Source organism: Aegilops tauschii, chromosome 2, assembly GCF_002575655.3.
Source record: "Aegilops tauschii subsp. strangulata cultivar AL8/78 chromosome 2, Aet v6.0, whole genome shotgun sequence".
Taxonomy (NCBI): domain Eukaryota; kingdom Viridiplantae; phylum Streptophyta; class Magnoliopsida; order Poales; family Poaceae; genus Aegilops; species Aegilops tauschii.
The window spans coordinates 571776909-571800749 of NC_053036.3; the positions used below are offsets into that span (position 1 = coordinate 571776909).

At 43.8% G+C, this 23841-nt stretch overlaps 1 protein-coding gene and 1 long non-coding RNA gene across 3 annotated transcripts; both read left to right on the forward strand.

Annotated features, from left to right (window-relative positions):
• The first annotated feature begins 2943 nt into the window (after nucleotides 1–2943).
• Nucleotides 2944–4522, forward strand: LOC109772621 (uncharacterized). The gene is made up of 2 exons (XM_020331303.4): nucleotides 2944–3448; nucleotides 3806–4522. Exons 1-2 carry the CDS (start codon nucleotides 3105–3107, stop codon nucleotides 4341–4343), a joined length of 882 nt encoding a protein of 293 aa, XP_020186892.1. The 5' UTR covers nucleotides 2944–3104; the 3' UTR covers nucleotides 4344–4522.
• A 14988-nt stretch (nucleotides 4523–19510) lies between these two features.
• LOC109772622 (uncharacterized) lies at nucleotides 19511–23510 on the forward strand. Of its 2 annotated transcripts, none has more exons than XR_002235138.4 (5): nucleotides 19511–19942; nucleotides 20851–21095; nucleotides 21213–21364; nucleotides 21838–23018; nucleotides 23264–23510. It is a non-coding gene; the product is annotated as an uncharacterized lncRNA (long non-coding RNA). The 2 variants fall into 2 exon arrangements; XR_006670613.2 differs by having other exon boundaries at nucleotides 19531–19942; nucleotides 21838–23068.
• The last annotated feature ends 331 nt before the right edge of the window (nucleotides 23511–23841 follow it).

Here is a 23841-nt window from a genome sequence, read left to right on the forward strand (position 1 = left end):
ATAAATTTAGGAGGTGCTCATGCATTTAACTGTTAACTTTAGATGGAAAAAACGTATAGTAGCAGACCTCGCATCCCGCCCCGGCCCGCAAAATAACCGCCAAAGTGCGGGGCGGGGCGGGAAAACCTGCCCGATCAGACCCCGCATCCCGCCCTGGCCCGCAACTATTTTTGCAGGGCGCGGCAAAACTTCTCCCCCAACCTCTAGTTTCACGGGTTGGGAGGCCGACCCGAGCTCAGCCCCTATCCGCAGCGAGATTTGGCGGGAGGGACAATTCCGCGCGCCCTTTCTCGCCCCCCACCCTCCGCCACCATTGCCCCACCTCCGCACGCTCCCGTGCTTCCTCCCCGGCCGTCCTTCGCCGCCATGGACGACTCCCTGCTGTCCCCCGTCACCGTCGAGGTCGCGCACGCTCCTTTCCCTCGGGCGGATCTCGTCGCCGGCCATGTTGGCCCCGCTGCCGCCCAAGCTAACGCCGCGCCTGCCCGCAACCGGCAGGGCAACGTGGTCGTGCAGGGCGGGAATCCGGCTGCCCCCACCGTGAAGGCCCGCGCTCCAGGCGCCAACGCCGCAGCGTGATCCCGGCCAGCGGCGGAGAAGGTCGGCAAGGTCGCCGGCGTAAAGCGGAGGAAGATTCCGGCTACAAAGAAGCCGCCTTCTTCATCCTCTCACTCCATCCCGGAAAGAGGTGCCCCGACGATGCCGTTCAACGTGCTGCTCCCCCCGCAAGCGAGGTGCTCGACGAAATGGCCGGAAGGTATGCGTCTTCGGTCATGGTGATTTCCTTTCATTTTTCGCCATTTTTTGTGATAGCTCGTGACTTGTTATCGTTCACTATAGCGGTGGTTCGAAAAATGCAACTGCTGAGTTTGTGAACTTGTTGGACACCAACGCCGTTGACATTGATCAAGCCCCGTTCGCCGCATTCGACTACAATGAAACGAAGGGCGGCATGGACGATCATGGTCGTGAGGAAGAATTGGAGGAGGTTGAAAGGGAAGCGTATGAGCAATTGCAAATAAGAACTGGGAAAAGCCAAAGATCGAAGAACTACATGATCTTGGAAGATCAAGCTTTGATCAAAGCATGGAGTGCGGTGTCTCTTGATGCATGCACGGGTACTTCTCAAACCGCCAAGAGATATTGGCAAAGGATCGAAGATCAATACTTCCGCATTATGGCAAAGCATCCCAATAGGACTACACGCACATTTCGGTCGCTTCGAGGGCGTTGGGAGAATATCAAGCCTATGCGCAGCCGTTGGGCAGCTTGCTTGGAGCAAGTACGCAATGCACCTCCAAGTGGAACCGTGGAATCCGACTATGTGAGTTTGTTTTTCCTTTGTTCAAGTTATGCATCATCATATTTGCATCATGGGAAATGATTGCATCACTTTTTTCACATTGTATAGGACAAGATTGCTCAACATAGATACAAGGACATGAAAGCTTCGGAAGGCAAATTCTTCAAACTAGAGCATTGTTGGGAGTTGCTCCAAAAGTGCGAGAAGTGAAAGTTGATCGACAAAGAATCCCCACCAAAGAGAAGCTCGCTTACAAACATGGATGAAGATGAGGATGATATTGGCCAAGAAATTTGCACAAGTCCGATGGCGACAAGAAGACTAAGGAGAAGATGAAGAGAGAGCAAGAAGCATCGAGCTTCAGGGAGAAGATTGATGCCATGGTGCAATCAAACGAGTTGATGTTGTTGAAGTCGTTGGAGATCAAGAAAGAGTTGGCCGAGAAGAAGGCAAAGGAGAAGCAAGAAAAGTGGCAATTGCTCAAGGAAGAGGGGCTGCGCAAAGCTGCCATTGAGGAGAGAAGAGCACGCGCTGCAGAAAACAAAGCCATTATCCAAGCTGCTCGCCGAAGAGAACAAGATCATGTTAATGAACCGCAATGACATGGACGATCTCACCAAAACATGACATGATATGGCAAGGAGAGAAATCTTGAAGAGGAGAATGGTTGCGTCGGCCGGTGCGTGCTACAGTTTTGGAGTGTTTTCTCTGCTCCATATGGTGGCAATGTCGATGATTTCGGTGCGGGAGTTGGAACAAGCGCCGGAGGTGGATTCGTTGGTGGCGATGAACTTCAAGATGGACTCGATGGCGCGGAGTGAAGATCGACCAAGATGGTGCCGGACATGGGCGCAAACTTTTGCAGGGCCCTCTTTTGCGTTTGTCGTACTGAACTTGACTTTTATTTACGCGTAAAACTGTGTTATGTCGTTTGAATTTGAACTTATTTGTGGAAATCTATGTCAAATGCGAGAATTGCCGTTTTCTATTTGCGGGTCGTCACGGCGGTGTCCGAGCAGAACCCGCAGAAGTCGACCCGTAAAAAAGTATATTCCACGAATATACATTTTTACGGGTCCGTTTTGGGGTCTGCATCTGTGGCAGCCCGAGCCAGTCCGTAAAAGCGGTTTTCCATGAACTACAAACGCGTTTTGTGGGCCGGCCAGATACGGGGTCTGCTAGAGTTGCTCTAAGCGACCTGATCCAGAAAAGACGTCACATCACGGGTTTGCCCAGACGAAGCATCTTCACGACGCAGAGATACGTGGATCATACTCCCCCGTTCCGTAACGTAGTGCGTCCGTGCTTTTTCAAATTTAAGTTTGATCCTAAATTTAACCAATTTAATGATATAGTTTTTGCTTCCGTCAGCAGTCGTCGACGTTGGTTAATTTATAATTAATTTTAAATCTTGAAAAGCACGAGCGGACTGGATTATGGAACGGAGGAGTACCAAATACGGCTGGGACGCCATGAAACGCAGACATGGCTCGCCGGAGCTCTGAATCTCTGAGCAAGATGTGCAGTGCAGGTGCAGGTGCAGCACAACACTGTCGGAAGACGAATCTACTGGACTGGACTAGACTATGGTGTTCTGTCTGTCTCTCTCTGATCTTGGACCCCCCCGGCACCTAACGACGGAAGCTTTTTGCTTTTTTTCGCTGTCCCGGGTCCTCGCAGAGATCTGGCGATCCATCTATCCCCCAACCTCTTCTCTTCTCCGATTCACCGGTCATCAACCGACCCCGCACGCTCCAGCATTGCCGTGCCCCAGCTCGCCGCCGCCGCGAGCCGAGACTAGATGGGGTCGTTTAACGGCCACGTTCTGCCAGGGACGCTGTTCCTGGCGGTGGGCCTGTGGCGGGTGTGGTCCGCCGTCGCGCGCTTCGCCGCCGACCCGCCGGCGTTCCGCGTCCGCGCGTGGTGCCCCCTCGAGCTCCCCGGGGCGCCCCGCCTCCTGGAGCTCTACGTGGTGGCCGGCGGCACGTTCCTCGACATGTGCCTGGAGCTCGGCGGCGGCGTCCTGGCCGGCCGCGGCGCTGGGGTCGCCCCGGAGTCCAGCCTCATCTACCTCGAGCACGCCGGCATGCTCCTCATGTTCTTCCTCTTCGGCGCGCTCGCCCTCCTCTCCCAGAAGCGCAGCAGGTGTGTTGCCGTCCTTCTCCGTACTCCGTGGATCTGTCAACTCTGTTCTTGAGTTGGTGTAAATTGTAATGCCGTTCTTCAGATAGCTCAAAATTGGTAGAATTTGTGTGAAATTCGTAGCACCAAAAGTCCAGCTGAGACATAAATTTGGTAATGTTTGATTTCGTTGCATAATAATCTTGCGTAAAAGGGCACATTTTGCCTTCAGTTAACACCCGGTTTAAGCTGCAATTGCGATCGTCATCTCAGACACATTTTATTTGTTGTCAATTTCAGTAACATTATCAGCCAGTTTTGATGACCATCTCAGATACTGTAGATTTTATCATAAGCTCACTGCAACGGCGATCACCGCAGGTACCTGCCCCTGACCGACGGCGAGCTGTGCCTGGTGGCGGCGGCAGCGTTCACATCGGAATTCCTGCTCTTCTCCTACCACTCGGCCACCCACGCAGGGCTGGAGGGGTACTACCACCACCTCCTCGTCATCCTCATCGGCCTCTGCATCCTCGCCGCCGTCCTTGGCGCGCTCTTGCCGGCGAGCTTCCCCGTCGACGTCGCTGCCGGCATGCTCATGGCGCTGCAGGGGCTGTGGTTCTACCAGACGGCGCTCACGCTGTACGGCCCCATGCTCCCGGCCGGGTGCGACCGAGATGCCAGCGGCCACCAAGTCGACTGCCACAGCCGCGCCGCAGGGGAACGCGCCGAGCAGCTGGCTAACTTCCAGCTGTTCGGGGCTGTGTTCCTCGCCTTTGTCTACGTGCTTGGGTGCTATGCCGTCGCCGCGGCCATGTACGGGCACCCTGACCTGGCGGCCATGCATGACGAGCACGTCGCCGCCCTGGAGTGCCGCGGCGGCGGTGACGCCTCCTGCGCCGAGGAGTGCGTGGTCTAGTGGCGTCCGATTAGTACATATCTGTAGCTCTGTTCTTGCCTAGCAAGTGCAAAACATTATGATGTGATATGTTGGTTGTTAGTAGTGCTGTTTCAATTGTGAGCGACGTTTGAAATGAAACTTTGCAAATTGAGAAAAGTTTCAGATGGAAAATACTAGCTGGATCAAAAGTTTTGCCACCTTTGCTGATGCTTCATCCTACAAGTCAGTGTCTCCCTCTCCTGATGTTCTAGCTAGTGCTCTTTTCATGTGTACTACTCATATGTGATACATGCTCTCCAATCGTATCGGCAGATATGCAAGTCATGGCAGATGGTAATAAGTGGGCTCCTGTACAAATTGCTATCAAGCTTTTTATAAACCCAATCTGGCATACATCTGTACAGATGAGATTGGTACTTTCTGAATATTGAATCTATATCACATTAGCATAATTTTTTTCTTTTTTTGCGGGGGAATAATTTGTATTACTCAAACCAGACCATCTCGGTCTCTGTTACAAAGTTCCAACAAGAAATCCGGACCTGAGCCTAGCCATACTGTAGTTCTAGACTCACTCCTACCATACGATGCCATATGACCTGCTGGTTGTAGGTCCAATTTTAGGGCATTTCTAACTGATCCCTTATAACCGGTTAGAGGAGTAAAATTTCTACTTTACTCTCTAACCAGCACCTAGCCAATCCCTTACCCGCCGTAAGGGAGTATAGTTTTTACTCTTGCCCAATTTACTCCACCGCGCGGCGGCTGAGTAAAAATCACGCCTCTCCCTCGCGTCTCCCCTAGCCCCTACAAATTCGCTGGCGTGACTCCCGACGACCGCCCACCGGCGCCACCGCTACCTCGTTGCTTCCCCTACCCCCCACCGCCCTTCTGCCCACTATCGAGTACGTTCGGCCCCCATTGCCGTCGCCGGAATCAAGGTGAAACGCCGTCGCCGTCTCCATTGTTGACTCGTCGGATTACTTGGTTGCTTCTTCTTTTTTTGTCGGCCGCCGCATCTCACCTTGATTGCACACCACTGCAGGCCATTCCCCTCTCTCGCCACCATCCTGTTTGGTCAGAACGACACCGGCGGACCGGTGCACCACCACCGCATCGCAAGTGTTCGACGATTTGCGCAGGTGAGTTTTTTTTATCATTTCTTTGTGAACTGAGTCATTTGGATTGAACCTAGCCGTTTGAATTGTAGATGAAGAGCTTGAGGGAGATGTCCTTGGAGGACTCGTCATCATCCGAAGAGGAAGAAGACGACGATGACTTTGACACCGTTTTAGGCATGATTTTCAATGATGCTGTTCGGCGGCCGAGGGGTGGGTCTCAATTTGTCTGCATAAACATCAACTGTGATAGAGCGGAGGGTCATGCCAAAATAATGAGAGACTATTTTGACCCAAAGCCAACCTATCCGGAGAAGTACATTCGTCGGTGCTTTTGGATGCACACAAGTCTTTTTCTGAGCATTGCAAAAGCCGTTCAGAGATATGATGATTGGTTCAGGCTTCGAATAAATGCATGTGGAGAGATAAGTGCAAGCCCTCTGATGAAGTGCATTGCAGCCGTTCGAGTCTTGGCATATGGGTGTTCGGCCAATGCAGCCGATGACTATGTCCGCATTGGTGAAGACACAATATTAGAGGCTGTTCGAAGGTTCACTAAAGCAGCGATCGCTGTCTTTGGCCTAGAGTACTTGAGGGCACCAACCGAAGAAGACAACAAGAGGCTGATGATTGAGGTGGAGCAAGAGGATGGCCAGAGATGCTTGGATCACTTGACTGTATGCACTGGACATGGAAGAATTGTCCTGCAGGGTGGAAGGGTTAGTACAAAGGCCACTGCAACGATCCAACGATCATTCTTGAGGCAGTTGCACCGAAGGATCTTTGGATATGGCATTCATTCTTTGGTCTGCTTGGCTCTCACAATGACTTGAATGTGTTGTCGAGATCACCGCTGTTTTCTAGGCTTATTAAAGGTGAAGCAACTACTCGGTCAACAGGCACAACAACTCAATGGGTTACTACCTTGCGGATGGAATCTATCCACCATGGGCCACCTTGGTCAAAACAATTTCACATCCAAAAGGTAACAAAAACATTCACTTTGCCCGATGTCAAGAAGTTGCTAGGAAAGATGTTGAGAGAGCCTTCGGTGTGTTCCAGAAGTGCTTTGCAATTGTTCGTGGCCATGTCGAGTACTGGACCTCCAAGGTTCTATGGCTGACCCTGACTTGTTGCATCATATTGCATAACATGATCATTGGAGATGAGAGGGATATGCCTGAGAACTTTCGGTACATCACCAACGGGACTCCGGTTGAGCCAGAGACATGATCTTGACATTCCTTGAGAAGCATCGCAAGATCGAGAACCGTTAAATTCATGCTCAGCTCCAACAAGATCTTGTTGAGCATCACTGGCAATGTCTTAACGAGTCCTGATTGTTCTGTCACATGTTATTTGCTACATTTGAACCACTTGGCATGTTTAAATTTGAATAATTCGGTTTGTAAACTTTGAATTCGGTTTGTAAACTATATTCGCGATTTGGCTGAACATTCAAATTTATGTTTAGTTTCCATATGCGTGTTAATATGCAGTCCCTCCGTTCCTAAATATTTGTCTTTTTAGAGATTTCAAATGGACTACCACATATGGATGTATATAGACATATTTTAGAGTGTAGATTCACTCATTTTGCTCCGTATGTAGTCACTTGTTGAAATCTCTAGAAAGACAAATATTTAGGAACAGAGGGAGTAATTACAATTTATACTAGAATTGCAAAGTTTAGAAAAAACAAGAATTTACTCCCTTAAATATAAGGGATCAGTTAGGTCCGGCCAAAACTTAGTGGAGTAAATATACCCCACTAAAGGTTTACTCCACCCAATAACCCACTATTTTTAGGGGATCAGTTAGAAATGCCCATATGTGAGTATCTCCGTGTAGTGTGTTCAGGTTCTTTTCCCTCTAGTATTCCCCTTGCTTTAACGAAAATGGCGGAGCTCCTGCCGCTGCCCATAAAAAAAAGAACATGTGCCTATGTGTCATGTCCATGTGGCAGTTTTTGCCCTAGGTTGTGAAGCAACCTATATTTCTGTCATTCCTAAAATTCCCAAAAAAATCTCATAAATTTTTTGGGTCATATCTTCGTCAAATATGTAAAAAACCTACCTTGCCTAGTTCAAAAATAATTCAAAAATATTCATTTTCCTATTCTGTTCAGAAAAACACTTTGTGAAGGAAGTACCACTTTGGCATGTCCAAATGGTATCTATTTTCTACAGTGCTTTCCTATGCCCAAATAACCATCCTCCACCAAATGCCAGCTCAATCCATTCATTATTTTGAGCCCAGCTTCAACATTCGTATTTATGTCCAGTGTGGTACTTTGCAAAGCAGGTACCACCTAGGCTCCTCCTTTTGAGCTGAAAATTTGTGAAGACAGTCTTCTTAGTAACTGATCATCCTCAGCCAAAACTCACACCCATTAGCCATGTGCATTTCCCGTACCGCTAATCAAACACTTGACTGCTTATTCATGTTTGAGCATCGATCGGTCTCCTCGTGAGAATCTTATGTTGTGATTTTCTTCCTAGCACCTACCTGGGGAGTGCCCAACCCACTAGACATGCCTAGGCCGCCTAGAACACATGGCAACGCCACGGTCACGCGGTGACCACGCGGCGGGCATGCGAGTTTATGATACGTCTCCGTCGTATCTACTTTTCCAAACACTTTTGCCCTTGTTTTGGACTCTAACTTGCATGATTTGAATGGAACTAACCCGGACTGACGCTGTTTTCAGCAGAATTGCCATGGTGTTATTTATGTGCAGAAACAAAAGTTCTCGGAATGACCTGAAACTCCACGGAACTTATTTTTGGAAAATATTAAAAATACTGGAAGAAGAATCCACGTCAGGGGGGCTTCCACCTGTCCACGAGGGTGGGGGCACGCCCCCTGCCTCGTGGGCCCCCTGTTGCTCCACCGACCTCAACTCCAACTCCATATATTCGTGTTCGGGGAGAAAAAAATCAGAGAGAAAGATTCATCGTGTTTTACGATACGGAGCCGCCGCCAAGCCCTAAACTCTCTCGGGAGGGTTGATCTGGAGTCCGTTCGGGGCTCCGGAGAGGGGAATCCGTCGCCGTCGTCATCATCAACCATCCTCCATCACCAATTTCTTGATGCTCACCGCCGTGCGTGAGTAATTCCATCGTAGGCTTGCTGGACGGTGATGGGTTGGATGAGATTTATCATGTAATCGAGTTAGATTTGTTAGCGTTTGATCCCTAGTATCCACTATGTTCTGAGATTGATGTTGCTATGACTTTGCTATGCTTAATGCTTGTCACTAGGGCCCGAGTGCCATGATTTCAGATATGAACCTATTATGTTTTCATGAATATATGTGAGTTCTTGATCCTATCTTGCAAGTCTATAGTCACCTACTATGTGTTATGATCTGGCAACCCCGAAGTGACAATAATCGGGACCACTCCCGGTGATGACCGTAGTTTGAGGAGTACATGTATTCACTATGTGTTAATGCTTTGGTCCGGTAATCTATTAAAAGTAGGCCTTAATATCCCTTAGTTTCCGCTAGGAGCCCGCTGCCACGGGAGGGTAGGACAAAAGATGTCATGCAAGTTCTTTTCCATAAGCACGTATGACTATTCGAAATACATGCCTACATTACATTGATGAATTGGAGCTAGTTCTGTGTCACCCTATGTTATGACTGTTACATGATGAACCGCATCCGGCATAATTCTCCATCACCGATCCAATGCCTACGAGCTTTTCACATATTGTTCTTCGCTTATTTACTTTTCCGTTGCTACTGTTACAATCACTACAAAACCCAAAAATATTACTTTTGCTACCGTTACCGTTACTTCCATATTACTTTGCTACTAAATACTTTGCTACAGATACTAAGTTATCCAGGTGCGGTTGAATTGACAACTCAATTGCTAATACTTGAGAATATTCTTTGGCTCCCCTTGTGTCAAATCAATAAATTTGGGTTGAATACTCTACCCTCGAAAACTGTTGCGATCCCCTATCTTTGTGGGTTATCAAGACTATTTTCTGGCGCCGTTGCCGGGGAGCACAACTCTATTCTTTGAGTCACTTGGATTTATATCTGCTGGTCACTATGAAGAACTTGAAAGACGCAAAAACAACAATTTATCCCTCAACTATGAGGGGAGGTAAGGAACTGCCATCTAGCTCTGCACTTGATTCACCTTCTGTTTTGAGTAAGCTTGCGACACCTAAACTTGCTTCTGCTATTAATTCTGATATGTCGCATATTATTGATGATGCCACTTCTGCTATGCATGATACTTATGATGAAACTACTTCTATGCTTGATACTACTGTGCCACTAGGTGAATTTCTTGATGAACAACTTGCTAGGGCTAGAGAGAATGAAATTATTGAAACTGATAATATTGAAGATAGTGATGATGAAGACTCTCCCCCTAATAAATATGAATTGCCTGTTGTGCCCGAGGGCTATGTTATGGATGAAGAAGCTGCTAGAGCTATTTTAGCTTGCAATGATAGATATGATCTTAAGAAGTTATTAGCTAAATGGAAGCAGAAATCTCTTAATGCTAGAATGAAACCTGACCCTGCTTTTGCTACTTCACCTATCTGTGTTACTGATAAGGATTATGAATTCTCTGTTGATCCTGATATAATTACTTTGGTTGAATCTGATCCTTTTTATGGCTATGAATCTGAAACTGTTGTGGCACATCTTACTAAATTAAATGATATAGTCACCCTGTTCACAAATGATGAGAGAACTCGCTACTTTTATATCCTTCAAATATTTCCGTTCTCCTTAAAGGGTGATGCTAAGATATGGTTTAATTCTCTTGATCCTGGTTGTGTGCGTAGTCCCCAGGATATGATTTATTACTTCTCTGCTAAATATTTCCCCTCTCATAAGAAACAAGCTGCTTTAAGGGAAATATATAATTTTGTGCAAATTGAAGAAGAGAGTCTCCCACAGGCTTGGGGGAGGCTTCTCCAATTACTTAATGCTTTGCATGATCATCCTCTTAAGAAAAATGAAATACTTGATATCTTTTATAATGGACTAACCGATGCTTGCAGAGATTACCTGGATAGTTGTGTTGGTTCTATTTTCAGGGAAAGAACACCGGATGAAGCTGAGATTCTATTGAATAATATGTTGACAAATGAAAATAATCGGACACTTCCTGAGCCACTTCCTGAGCCTATCCCTAAACCAACTCCGAAGAAAAGAGGTGTTCTATTTCTTAGTCCTGAAGATATGCAAGAGGCAAAGAAATCTATGAAAAAAAGGGTATTAAAGCTGAAGATGTTAAGAATTTACCACCTATTGAAGAAATACATGGTCTTAAAATTTACCGCCTGTTGAAGAAATATATGATCTTGATCCATTACCTATTGAAGAAACACATGGTCTTGATAACCCGACACAGGTAGTAAAGGTAAATTCTCTCTATAGATTAGATGAAGGTGATATTCCTTGTTATAAGTCTGCTAGACAATGCTTAGATGAGTTTGACAATTTTATTGTTAAACAGGAAACTTCAATGCTTATATTGGTAGACAATTGAAATATAATTCTGATACGCTTGAACACTTGGGTGATTATATGTCTAGTGTTAAAGGTGAACTTAAACTCATTAGTAAACATGCTTCTATGGTTACTACTCAAGTAGAACAAGTACTTAAAGCTCAGAATGATTTGCTCAATGAATTGAATAGTAAGAACAATGACTTTGCTGTTAGAGTGGCTACTAGAACTGGTAAAATGACTCAGGAACCTCTGTATCCTGAAGGCCACCCTAAGAGAATTGAGCAGGATTCTCAAAGAAATAATTTAGATGCACCTAGTCCTTCTAAAAAGAAGAAAAAGAAAAATGATAGGACTTTGCATGCTTCTAGTGAACCTATCGCTGAAACACCTGAGAATCCAAATGATATTTCTATCTCTGATGCTGAAACACAATCTGGTAATGAACATGAACCTAGTGATAATATTAATGAAGATGTTCACGTTGATGTTCAACCTAGTAATGATAATGATATAGAAATTGAACCCGCAGTTGATCTTGATAACCCACAATCAAAGAATCAACGTTATGATAAGAGAGACTTTGTTGCTAGGAAGCATGGTAAAGAAAGAAAGCCATGGGTTCAGAAACCCATGCCCTTTCCTCCCAAACCATCCAAGAAAAAGGATGATGAAGATTTTGAGCGCTTTGCTGAAATGATTAGACCTATCTTTTTGCATATGCGATTAACTGATATGCTCAAAATGAATCCTTATGCTAAGTACATGAAAGAAATTATTACTAATAAAAGAAAAATACCGGAAGCCGAAATTTCCACCATGCTTGCTAATTACATTTTCAAGGGTGGAATACCTAAGAAACTAGGAGATCCAGGAGTACCAACTATACCATGCTCTATTAAAAGAAACTATGTTAAAACTGCTTTGTGTGATCTTGGAGCCGGTGTTAGTGTTATGCCTCTCTCTTTATATCGTATACTTGACTTGAATAAGTTGACACCTACTGAAATATGTTTGCAAATGGATGATAAATCAACTGCTATACCTGTCGGTATTTGTGAGGATGTGCCTGTTGTAGTTGCAAACGTTACTATTTTAATGGACTTTGTTATTCTTGATATTCTCGAGGACGATAGTATGTCTATTATCCTTGGAAGACCCTTTTTGGATACTGCAGGGGCTGTTATTGACTGCAACAAGGGCAATGTCACTTTTCATGTTAATGGTAATGAGCATACGGTACACTTTCCGAGGAAACAACCTGAGGTCCACAGTATCAATTCTAGTGGAAAAATTCCATCGATTATTTTTGGAGGTTTTGAATTTCCTCTTCCTACTGTCAAGAAGAAATATGATATTCTTATTATTGGGGATGTGCATATCCCCGTTGAGGTAACATAGTGTTATTCGAAATTTCTCCGGTTCCATGTTATTCGGAATGAGTTTGTTAACAAGACTTGATCAACCTTGTTAGTGGATTCCTTTTGATGAGCATGAGATGGATGAAACTAGAAGGCACAACCTTCTGTACCCTCCTTTTACCTTTTGTTATTTAGTTGAAATAAAGCAAAAATTAGTATTTCCCTGTCTGTTTTCTGAATTATCTGTGCAATATAAAAATACCCCAAAAATAAAAGTTCTCCAAATGCCCTGCCAATTTAATATGATTTTTTCTGGAATATTTGAGAATATCTGGCACTGAGAACACAGCAGGGGGAGCAAGCACCTGGCCACGAGGGTCCAGGGCGCGCCCACCCCTACAGGGCGCGCCCCTGCCTCGTGGGCCCACGATGGCTCCCCTCCACTTATTCCTGCACCCACACACTTCTTCTTCCTCCCAAAAAAATCACCATCCAACTCAAGCACGAGTTCTAGCTCATTTTGCTGCGATTTTCGATCTCCTTGTTCAAAGCACCTCTCACAAAACTGCTTTGGGAGAGTGTTCCTTGGTATGTGACTCCTCCATTGGTCCAATTAGTTTTTGTTCTAGTGCTTTATTCATTGCAAATTTGTGCTGCCTAGGTGACCATGTTCTTGAGCTTGCATGTCAAATTTATATGGTTCCAAGTAGTTCTAATGCTTGATATAGTCTCTAGGCACTTGTAGGAGTAGTTGCTATCAATTTTGCTGAGCTTGGTTCACTTTGTTTGAAGTTACTAAAAATTTCAGATTTTTTCAGAAAATAATGAAGAGATTTTTGAGGGGCTCATCGAGCCGAAGCTCGAAGGAAAAGCAAAGTGAGGAAGCAGAGAGGCCCAAATATAATCTGCCTCGCACCGCGGAGGTTCGGCCGTGTGAATGGCCTTCCAATGATTTCTTGAGAGCAGCCGGGATTTATGATGATTTTTATGAATTGGCTGAGAATGCAGGCCTCACCGACTTCCTCCGCGACCAACGCGAACAGTATCTCTTACTCACCAATACTTTTGTGCAAAACTTCTACTATTATCCTAAGGAATCACTTCCTTCAGTAGAGTTTCATTTATATGATGTGGTCAAGAAGATGCCACTAGATGAATTTTGCAGGGTTTGCAAAATACCTTTCGAGGGTGGTTTAGAGGAACCACATCGTAAAGATGTGGACGGGTTTATTGACACTATTACTGTAGGGGAAACTAGGAAGGTTTCCGATGCAAGAATCACTAGCATACATTTTCCTGTTTTACGCTACTTTGCCATATTTGCTAGTCGTTGCTTAATTGGTCGTGGAAACTGTGAAAACCTTAGTGTTCCTGATATTATTATTTTGTTCCATGGTTTATTTTGTGATGACTCTGTTAGTATGGGCGGTATTATTGCTAAACGGTTAAGTCTGAACCGTACAAACAGCCCCATCTTTGGAGGTATTTACACTTCACGCCTTGTTGCACACTATAACATACCTATTAGGCACTATGAAAAAGAAGAAAAATTGCTGCCCACTGTTTATTTAGATTATAAGAGTATGGTAGCACATGACTTTATTGTTAAGAATAGGGAAGGGGCGCTTAAATACAAATTGTTCTTTGATAAACATCACCCTGAGACTATTACCTTGCCTGCTCCTTCCTTGTTTAATTTATCTGCAGGTCCGTATCTCGTTCCGCTGGCGGCCATTCATGCCTACCGGAACCCTACATCAGCCACAGAGCCGGAGCCGGAACCACAATTTGATCTTCCACGGCAATCTAATTACCAGTGGGATCCGGAGATGATTGCCAACCAGTGGCAATCAGAGTCTTCTTCATCTCAGTACGACACCAACTACAACTATGGATATCCGCCAGGCCATCCGTGGCAATAAACCAACTTAGGCCAAAAGCCTAAGCTTGGGGGAGTACGTATTTCTCACCGACATTACATTCATGTTCACACACCCATTGCTAGTTGTCGGTGCTCATACTTTTTCACTGTAATATCCATGCTAGTTTACTTTCTTTTTCTTGCTTTCTTCTTGTGTGTTTGATAAACCTTAAGAAAAACCAAAAAATTAGTAATAGCTTTTAGCTAGTTTACTTTCTTGCTGTAGTAATAATAATTAAATAGAAAACCCAAAAAGATTTCTTGTTCTTCTTTTGCTTGTTGGGAGCTTTCCCGTGTAAATAGTTTTATTTCTTTTCTTTTCTTTGGGGGTCGATAGGAGAAAACCATGATTAAATTGTTGAAGTGGCTCTTATATGCATTATTGTTGATTCAACCAAGAGCCCATATTGCCTTGTCTTCTCCTGTTTATTGAATGCTCGCAGATTCCAGCTTAGTCCAATGCTCGTGCACTATTATTATTCACATCGATTGGTCGTGCAAGTGAAAGGCAATTATGACAATATATGATGGACTGATTGAGATGAGAGAAGCTGGTATGAATTCGACCTCTCTTGTTTTTGTAATATGATTAGTTCATCGTTCCCGATTCAACCTATTAAGAATAAACATGTTTGCAATGACAATTAGAGATTATAGTTGCTCGTGCCATGCTTGATTAGCTATGAGTTATAATGGTTTACCTTGCGTGCCAACATGCTATTAAAATGGTTGTGATGTGGTATAGTGGGGTGGTATCCTCCTATGAATGATTCAAGTGACTTGACTTGGCACATGTTCACGTATGTAGTTGAAACAAAATCAACATAGCCTTCACGATATTTATGTTCATAGTGGATTATATCCTACTCATGCTTGTACTCAATGTTTATTAATTTTAATGCATGTTCATGACTGTTGTCGCTCTCTAGTTGGTTGCTTTCCAGTCTTTTGCTAGCCTTCACTTGCACTAAGCGGGAATACTGCTTGTGCATCCAATACCTTAAACCCCAAAGTTATTCCATATGAGTCCACTATACCTTCCTATATGCGGTATCTACCTGCAGTTCCAAGTAAATTTGTATGTGCCAAACTCTAAACCTTCAAATGAAATTCTGTTTTGTATGGTCGAATAGCTCATGTATCAACTAGGGATGTCCGTATCTTCCATGCTAGCCGGGTTATTCTCAAGAGGAGTGGACCCCGCTCCCCACTCATGAGAAAATGGCTGGTCACAGGGACGCCCAGTCCCATGCTTTATGCAAACTAAATCAAAATAATTGCAAACAAAACTCCCCATGGGACTGTTGTTAGTTGGAGGCACTCGTTGTTTCGAGCAAGCCATGGATTGATGCTTGTTGGTGGAGGGGGAGTATAAATTTTACCATTCTATTTGGGAACCGCCTATAATGTGTGTAGCATGGAAGATATCGCCATCTCTTGGTTGTTATGTTGACAATGAAAGTATGCCGCTCAAAATATTAGTTATCTCTATTTCAAAATCGAGCTCTGGCACCTCTACAAATCCTTGCTTCCCTCGCGAAGGGCCTATCTATTTACTTTTATGTTGAGTCATCACCCTCTTATTAAAAGCACTAGTTGGAGAGCACTGCTGTTATTTGCATCCATTACTATTAATTTATATTGGGTATGACTATGACTAGATCTCTTTTACCATGAATTACAATGTTTAGTCAATCCTTGATCTTTAAAGGTGCTCTGCATTTATGTTTTGCGGTCTCAGAAAGGGCTAGCGAGATACCATCTTGTTATATCATATCATGATTGTTTTGAGAAAGTGTTGCCATCCTAGATTTATTATTATTGTTCGCTAGCTGATTATGCCATTGACATGAGTAAACATGAGACCTAAGTGCTATTGTGAATATGGTTAGTTATAACCTTTACTGAAAACTTGAATGCTGGCTTTACATATTTACAACAACAAGAGCAAACAGAGTTTGTAAAAGTTTTTCTTTATCACTTTCAGTTTATCAACTGAATTGCTTGAGGCCAAGCAAAGGTTTAAGCTTGGGGGAGTTGATACGTCTCCGTCGTATCTACTTTTCCAAACACTTTGGCCCTTGTTTTGGACTCTAACTTGCATGATTTGAATGGAACTAACCCGGACTGATGCAGTTTTCAGCAGAATTGCCATGGTGTTATTTATGTGCAGAAACAAAAGTTCTCGGAATGACTTGAAACTCCACGGAACTTATTTTTGGAAAATATTAAAAATACTAGAAGAAGAATCCACGTCAGGGGGGCCTCCACCTGTCCACGAGGGTGGGGGGCGCGCCCCTGCCTCGTGGGTCCCCTGTTGCTCCACCGACCTCAACTCTAACTCCATATATTCGTGTTCAGGGAGAAAAAAATCAGAGAGAAAGATTCATCGCGTTTTACGATACGGAGCCGCCGCCAAGCCCTAAACTCTCTCGGGAGGGCTGATCTGGAGTCCGTTCAGGGCTCCGGAGAGGGGAATCCATCGCCGTCGTCATCATCAACCATCCTCCATCACCAATTTCTTGATGCTCACAGCCGTGCGTGAGTAATTCCATCGTATGCTTGCTGGACGGTGATGGGTTGGATGAGATTTATCATGTAATCGAGTTAGATTTGTTAGGGTTTGATCCCTAGTATCCACTATGTTCTGAGATTGATGTTGCTATGAGTTTGCTATGCTTAATGCTTGTCACTAGGGCCCGAGTACCATGATTTCAGATCTGAACCTATTATGTTTTCATGAATATATGTGAGTTCTTGATCCTATCTTGCAAGTCTATAGTCACCTACTATGTGTTATGATCTGGCAACCCCGAAGTGACAATAATCGGGACCACTCCCGGTGATGACCGTAGTTTGAGGAGTTCATGTATTCACTATGTGTTAATGCTTTGGTCCGGTACTCTATTAAAAGGAGGCCTTAATATCCCTTAGTTTCCGCTAGGACCCCGCTGCCACGGGAGGGTAGGACAAAAGATGTCATGCAAGTTCTTTTCCATAAGCACGTATGACTATATTCGGAATACATGCCTACATTACATTGATGAATTGGAGCTAGTTCTGTGTGACCCTATGTTATGACTGTTACATGATGAACCGCATCCGGCATAATTCTCCATCACCGATCCAATGCCTACGATCTTTTCACATATTGTTCTTCGCTTATTTAATTTTCCGTTGCTACTGTTACAATCACTACAAAACCCAAAAATATTACTTTTGCTACCGTTACCGTTACTTCCATATTACTTTGCTACTAAATACTTTGTTGCAGATACTAAGTTATCCAGGTGCGGTTGAATTGAAAACTTAACTGCTAATACTTGAGAATATTCTTTGGCTCCCCTTGTGTCGAATCAATAAATTTTGGTTGAATACTCTACCCTCGAAAACTGTTGCGATCCCCTATACTTGTGGGTTATCAGTTTACGCGCTCTGGAGTTGGGGCCCTCAGCCACCGTACAAACCTCGACGTATCGCCACCAAACCATGTATTTATGATTAAATAGGTACTTATGTAACTAGAAATTATTTTTGGAAAACATAAAGAGCAAACTATGAGGCACCTGCAGTTCAAATTTGACCCGCTTCCTGCTGAATCAGCGGGAATTTGTCTTTTTACCAGAGGTGGATCAAATTTTTTGACACCCAACCATTTTTTCAATTGTGCATTATATATGGCCTAGGATTTTATAAAGTTGATTAGGTCCAATTTTGCAACAAATATATGGTAGGTCCTTCACAAAAAAACTCATTTGGGCACTCGAAAAAATGGAAAATGAATTTTTCGTCCAAAGAGAATGAAAACTTCTTTAGGCAACATTGTTTGTCATTCCAAGATGCACCCTTGTGCACGATATGAGGTCATTTGAACAAACTATGCCATGAATGTGGCCATAAGATTGATCATTTGGCTTGAAAGCCATGAATCTTCACACATGATAGCTCATTTCTAAAAACACTTTTTTAAAATAATTACCGTATTACAAGTTTATTATTTTTTATAGAAACTTGGTCACATATAATGACACAATGCGGAGGTTTTCCAATTTTTTGATTTTTTTTGAATTTTTTATGCCCATTTCAAAATGCGGTCAAAACGACGGGCTTGACCGTTCCTAGCTAGTTGTTGAATCTTGGAGACCTTTTGATGTTTCTCTGATTAAATAGATACTTATGTACCTAGAAATGATTTTTGGAAAAAATAAAGAGCAAACTACGAGGTAGCTACAGTTCAAATTTGACCCGCTTCCAACTGAATCGGTGGAAATTTGTCTTTTTCACGAGAGGTGGATCAAAACTTTTTATAGCCAACGATTTGGTCAATTGTGCATTAAATATGTCCTAGTGTTTTAGAAAATTGATTTGGTACAATTTTGCAACAAATATATTATAGGTCCTTCACAAAAAAACTCAATTTGGGCACTCGAAAAATGGAAAATGAATTTTTCGTCCAAAGAAAATGAAAACTTCCTTAGGCAACATTGTCTGCCATTCCAAGATGCACCCTTGTGCACAATATGAGATCATTTGAACAAACTATGTCATGAATGTGGCCATAAGATTGATCATTTGGCTTGAAAGCCATGAATCTTCACACTTGATAGCTCGTTTCTAAGAACACTTTTTTAAAATAATCCGTATTACAAGTTTATAATTTTTGCTGGTAACTTGACCACATATAATGAAACAATGCGAAGGTTTTCCAAATTTTTGATTTTTTTGAATTTTTTATGCCCGTTTCAAAATGCGGTCAAAATGGCAGGAATAACCGTTCCTAGCTAGTGGTTGAATTTTGGAATTTTTTTGGTGTTTCTCTGATTAAATAGATACTTATGTACCTAGAAATGATTTTTGGAAAAAATAAAGAGCAAACTATGAGGCAGCTGCAGTAAAAATTTGACCCATTTCCAACTGGATCGGCGGAAATTTGTCTTTTTCATGAGAGGTGAATCAAAACTTTTGACACCCAAGTATATGATCAATTATACATTAAATATATTCTAATATTTTAGAAAATTGATTTGGTCCAATTTTACAACAAATATATTGTAGGTCCTTCACAAAAAACTCATTTTGGGCACTTGAAAAATGAAAAACGAATTTTTAATCAACCACAATCAATTTTTTAGTCAACTACGACCAATTTAGATGGTCATGACATTGTACCCGTGTGCTGCATTTTGATTGGTCTGTGGGCGTTTCACGCGGATCGTGGATGGAACACGGTCGGATGCTCGCGGATCCAGCGGCAGTCCTCACCCCAAGCCCACCTAAGCCGAAACCCTAGTCCTCGTGGACATTTTCCATCCACCCCCCCGCCTCCTTTCTTTCTCCCTGCCTCCGCTCCACCAGCCCCGCGACCCCCGACCCCAACCCCTCCCTCCCGCGACCTCCTCTCCCCCGATCCCATCGGCCGGCGCGACCTTCGCTCCACCAGCCCCGCCAGCGACCTGCTACCCCACCACCGGCGCGCGACAGATCCAACCCAGCAGCAGCTCAGGTCCCGCGGCCATGGCAGGGGGAGCCCGAAACCCTACCCTTTGGTGGCTAGGGTTTCAGTCGGCTCCAACTCCGGCGCTGCTCTACCTCCGGCGACTCCCGAGCCCTCAAGCGCCACTCCGTCTCCTGGATGGCCTCGAGGACGGCAGGTTCTTCCTCAACCTCGAGGACACGCACCGGCAGCCGTCCATCTCCATCGAGCCCACCGATGGCGACCTTCGGATCTGGTATGAATCCCCCCTCTCTCTCGATCTGTGTGTTGGGGGAACCAGCTCAATCCCGTCGACCGTGGTGGAATGAATCTTCGCCCGGTTTCTTGGATCTGGACGCCGGCGCTAGGTTTCTTGTGCTGATTCGGTGCGCATTAGGTGGCGGCGGCTGGGATTTTCCCTTGTCCTGTTCCTGCACCTAATAAAGGTGTCCTTTTCGTTTCGTGTAATTCGGGTGTGCCCGGGTGCTGAATCTTCCGTGGAATCAAGACATTCCTTGGCAAATAAGGCGCCTTCGGTGCTCGTCTTGGGCGGATCTTGTTGCGCCTTCTGGTTGGCACTTGGTTCTTTTGCTGGATCTGATCATGTGATGCACCCTCACTGACTGTCGTGCATCAAATTGGGGGGAGACAAAATAGCTAATCTTAGGAGTGCCGTTATATGAAACAAATCATTTTTGTGGTTCTTGGATCCATCTGCCGGCCTGAGCTGGCCGGCCAAGTACTATACTTCAAGAATCCGTGTGATGCACAATAATTTAGAGTGTCTGCTGGTGACAGATAGATCAGTTCTTATCCTGGTTAGTAAAACTTATGGAAAATATTTGCATGTTATTAGGTGTTTTGTATTGTCAGACTGCTGTAATTTAAGAATTGTGCATGTCAGGTGAGCTTGGGCTCCTTTCTATGTACAGTATAATTTCGTGACCCAGAACTACCACATATCTGGTGGCGCTAGATGTTTCGACTGTTTCATTGTTATAAATTTGTGCTCTGCGTGCAGAACTTATAAGAAAGTGTTCCAATTCTTATCTGTCAATTTGTTTTGCAGATTCTGTACTGAACTGTTAATTTGTGTGGAAGTTTCTGTACTGCAATGTTTTATTTCTTTGAGGGAAAATGTCTCACAACTTGTGATGTACACAGGCTGCAGTCTTCCACTATGGATCAATAAGCTTGATTGCTGAGCCTTGCCGGACAGCGCATCTGCATGCCATGAAGGTTGCCAAAGAGGCCGGCGCGCTTCTCTCGTATGACCCGAACCTGAGGGAGGCATTGTGGCCATTCCTTAAGGAGGCTCGCACCAAGATCTTGAGCATCTGGGACCAGGCAGACATTGTCAAGGTCAGCGAGGTCGAGCTCAAGGACACAACGTCAGCAGCAGCAGCAAGGTTCGCCCCGCCTCTCGATTTCATCTTCTTCCACTCCATTGCCTGCTGATGCTCGTGGACTCCTTCTTCTACAACTTCTCATCATCTCCTATTGATGTGTGCTCGTATTGTGTCAAGGTAAGGAATTCAAGGCCATGGGAGCTGCTTCTAGTATAGGACGTGCTGGACCTGTTGCTGCTGCCGGTTGTGTTACCCGACCAAGTCCCCAAGCTGCATCCTGCTGCTCCTACCCCGGTCGTCCTCAACTTGCTCCTGGACAGCTACCGCAGGTGAGACAATTGCCTCCATCTACTGCAGGTAGAACTACTATGTAGTTTGGTTGTGGCAGCAACTGTTGTAGGTTGGGTGAAATCTTAGTTTGCCCGCCTTCAGATAATGAGATGGATATAGCGCATAACATTGCTTCAGACATTTGCAATACATCTCTTAATTTAACATCCATTGGAATAAATTAGATGGGAATATATATGTGGTTTCATAAGCTAGTGCTGCTAGTTGTTATGGGAATATATTCAGCTTCAATGCTAGTTTGTACAAGATTTTTGTTTGGTAGGAAACATGGACATATCTTCAGCTTTAATGCTAGTTGTATTGTTAGCACATCCATATGTGCAAGAAAACGGTTCAGACAGAGAGGGGTACCTGTTTATCATGATTTTTGCACCAGTTTATCATCTTGGTTTCCTGTATTGTACTTCGAAGTTTATCATGTTCTGAGCTGACCCTTCAAATTGGGTTGCAGAGGAGGTATGGCTGCCGCGCAATGATGCTGGAGACTGTTGCCGCAGTGCTGGGGATGGAGACAGATTGCATTGGAAATATTCTGTTATTCCTTACCTAATGTTCTTGTTGCTGATAATAGGGCATGTAAATAGCAAGTTATTTTCCTAGTGGTTACTTATGCTTATTGTGTATCACATTTAAAAAGAAAATGCACAATGAGCTTGTTTGATCTTTTCCATGCTTATGTATGCTTGATCATGGTAGTTCTTTTTTAATTTGATGACAATGAACCAATATAACCAGTCATCAGTAGCTAGTGTGCATTGCCAAGTACAACAGTTCTACATTGTATGGAATCATCTATAGATATTATTTATCGATATGGGTTAACTCATCCTTATTGTTCGATCCTCTCTTTTAGTTAATAATGTATGCATGCCTTGTATGTTCTGTGTTCTTTACTATACTGTTCTGTCCTCGGGCAATTAAACATTGTATCTGTTTTTATTGTGATATGCAACTCTTCAAAAAAAGAAACTGCATTATGGAATTACTCATCTGCATGGAATTTCTATGTATTCTGGTAGTTTATTTTTGATATTGTATTGTTGTATTCCCAATCTGCGTGGGAGCCGAAGATCGATTTGTTCCTGTTTCTGTTTCTGTTTCAGTACTAGTACAATGTAATGATTTTGTGCTTTCATGAAGTATTTTGCGCTATTTTTATCTGTCGAGCAATTTAGAAGACCTGTAGAGCATTTAACTAGACAGTTGACTTTGCATGTGCAACTATGCTTGCTTAGAGCAGCCCTTGACTGGTTACATTATTGTGATGGACCGTGCTGTTCTTAGTTGTGCTACAGTATGTGTTCCGTGTTGTTTGCACTTGTTAGCCAAATCATTGCACACGCAGTGTTAACGCGATGTTGTAAAATTCCTGTTTGTACAATGTATCTGCTACATTTGTTTTCATCTTGATAGCTAGCAGCCTAGCACCATGAACTTTGATTGTAAAATCTCTATATGCTGTAATATTAATTGGGTCAGTCTCGAATTTGTTGTGAATTGTAAGATGCTTCAAGTAAATGTTTTTTGTCTTCTCACGTGTTGGCGGTCAGGCGAGACAGCAAGTAGAGGTTCAGTCTGTTGGAGGAGTATGGCGAGCTGCTGATTCGGGCTAAACAGGGGCACACTGTGGCAGTATGTTTTCTGCCTGAACTCCCCTACACTAATGTATTCTGTTTTTACAAGTAAGATTTAAGATGTGTTTATACTCTTCATGATCATCTGCCATGTAGTAATCGTTATTTTTTGTGACTTCTAAAAGCATTGTACTAGTTGAATTTGTGTTATCATTCTGAAGAACTTGTCCTTTTTATTGAATGGTCTCTTCATAATATATTTGCTCCAGTTTTCTGATTCTTCTTTGCTGATTCATGTAACAGGGCGTCCTGACTATGAGCAGGTGCATGTGCCTGTTTGTAATGCTAACGAAGGAGCTCCATCCTGAAGAATATAGTGCTTGTAGAGCTTGTAAATTAGTTACTCCACTTGTAGAGTTATTTGTAGAGCAGGAGCACCATTTTATTGCGTGTTATTTATAGAGCAGGAGCTCTATACTGAATCTGGCTGTTGTTATTTGAAGTATTACATGTGTTTTTTGTCAGTGCCAATTGAAATATTGGTTATTTATTTACTGTCAAAATGAAATGAGGAATATGACCCTGACAAGTCGGACCCACTTGCTAGAACCTGACAACTCGGACCCACTTATGAGAACATGATAACTGGGATCTATCTGACTAGTGGACCCATGATACATATATAAAAACAAACTGTTGAGATAAAAAATAAATACTTGAACTGGGCAGCCAAAATGGCCATGGCCCAAAAAATAAAAAGGCTGCGATGTTGGGCTTGGCCCATGAAGCTAACAAAAATTGATGGAAAAAATACACTAAATTGGCTGAATTAATGGGCACGGCCCATATAAACACCCAATTGGACCGGGCTGATTCTAATT

Excerpts from the sequence above, each read along its gene's own strand:
- LOC109772621 (XM_020331303.4), top strand. The coding sequence starts at position 3,105 with ATGGGGTCGTTTAACGGCCACGTTCTGCCAGGGACGCTGTTCCTGGCG. Across the intron at positions 3,449-3,805 it reads CTCTCCCAGAAGCGCAGCAG|GTACCTGCCCCTGACCGACG; the intron begins GTGTGTTGCCGT and ends CGATCACCGCAG.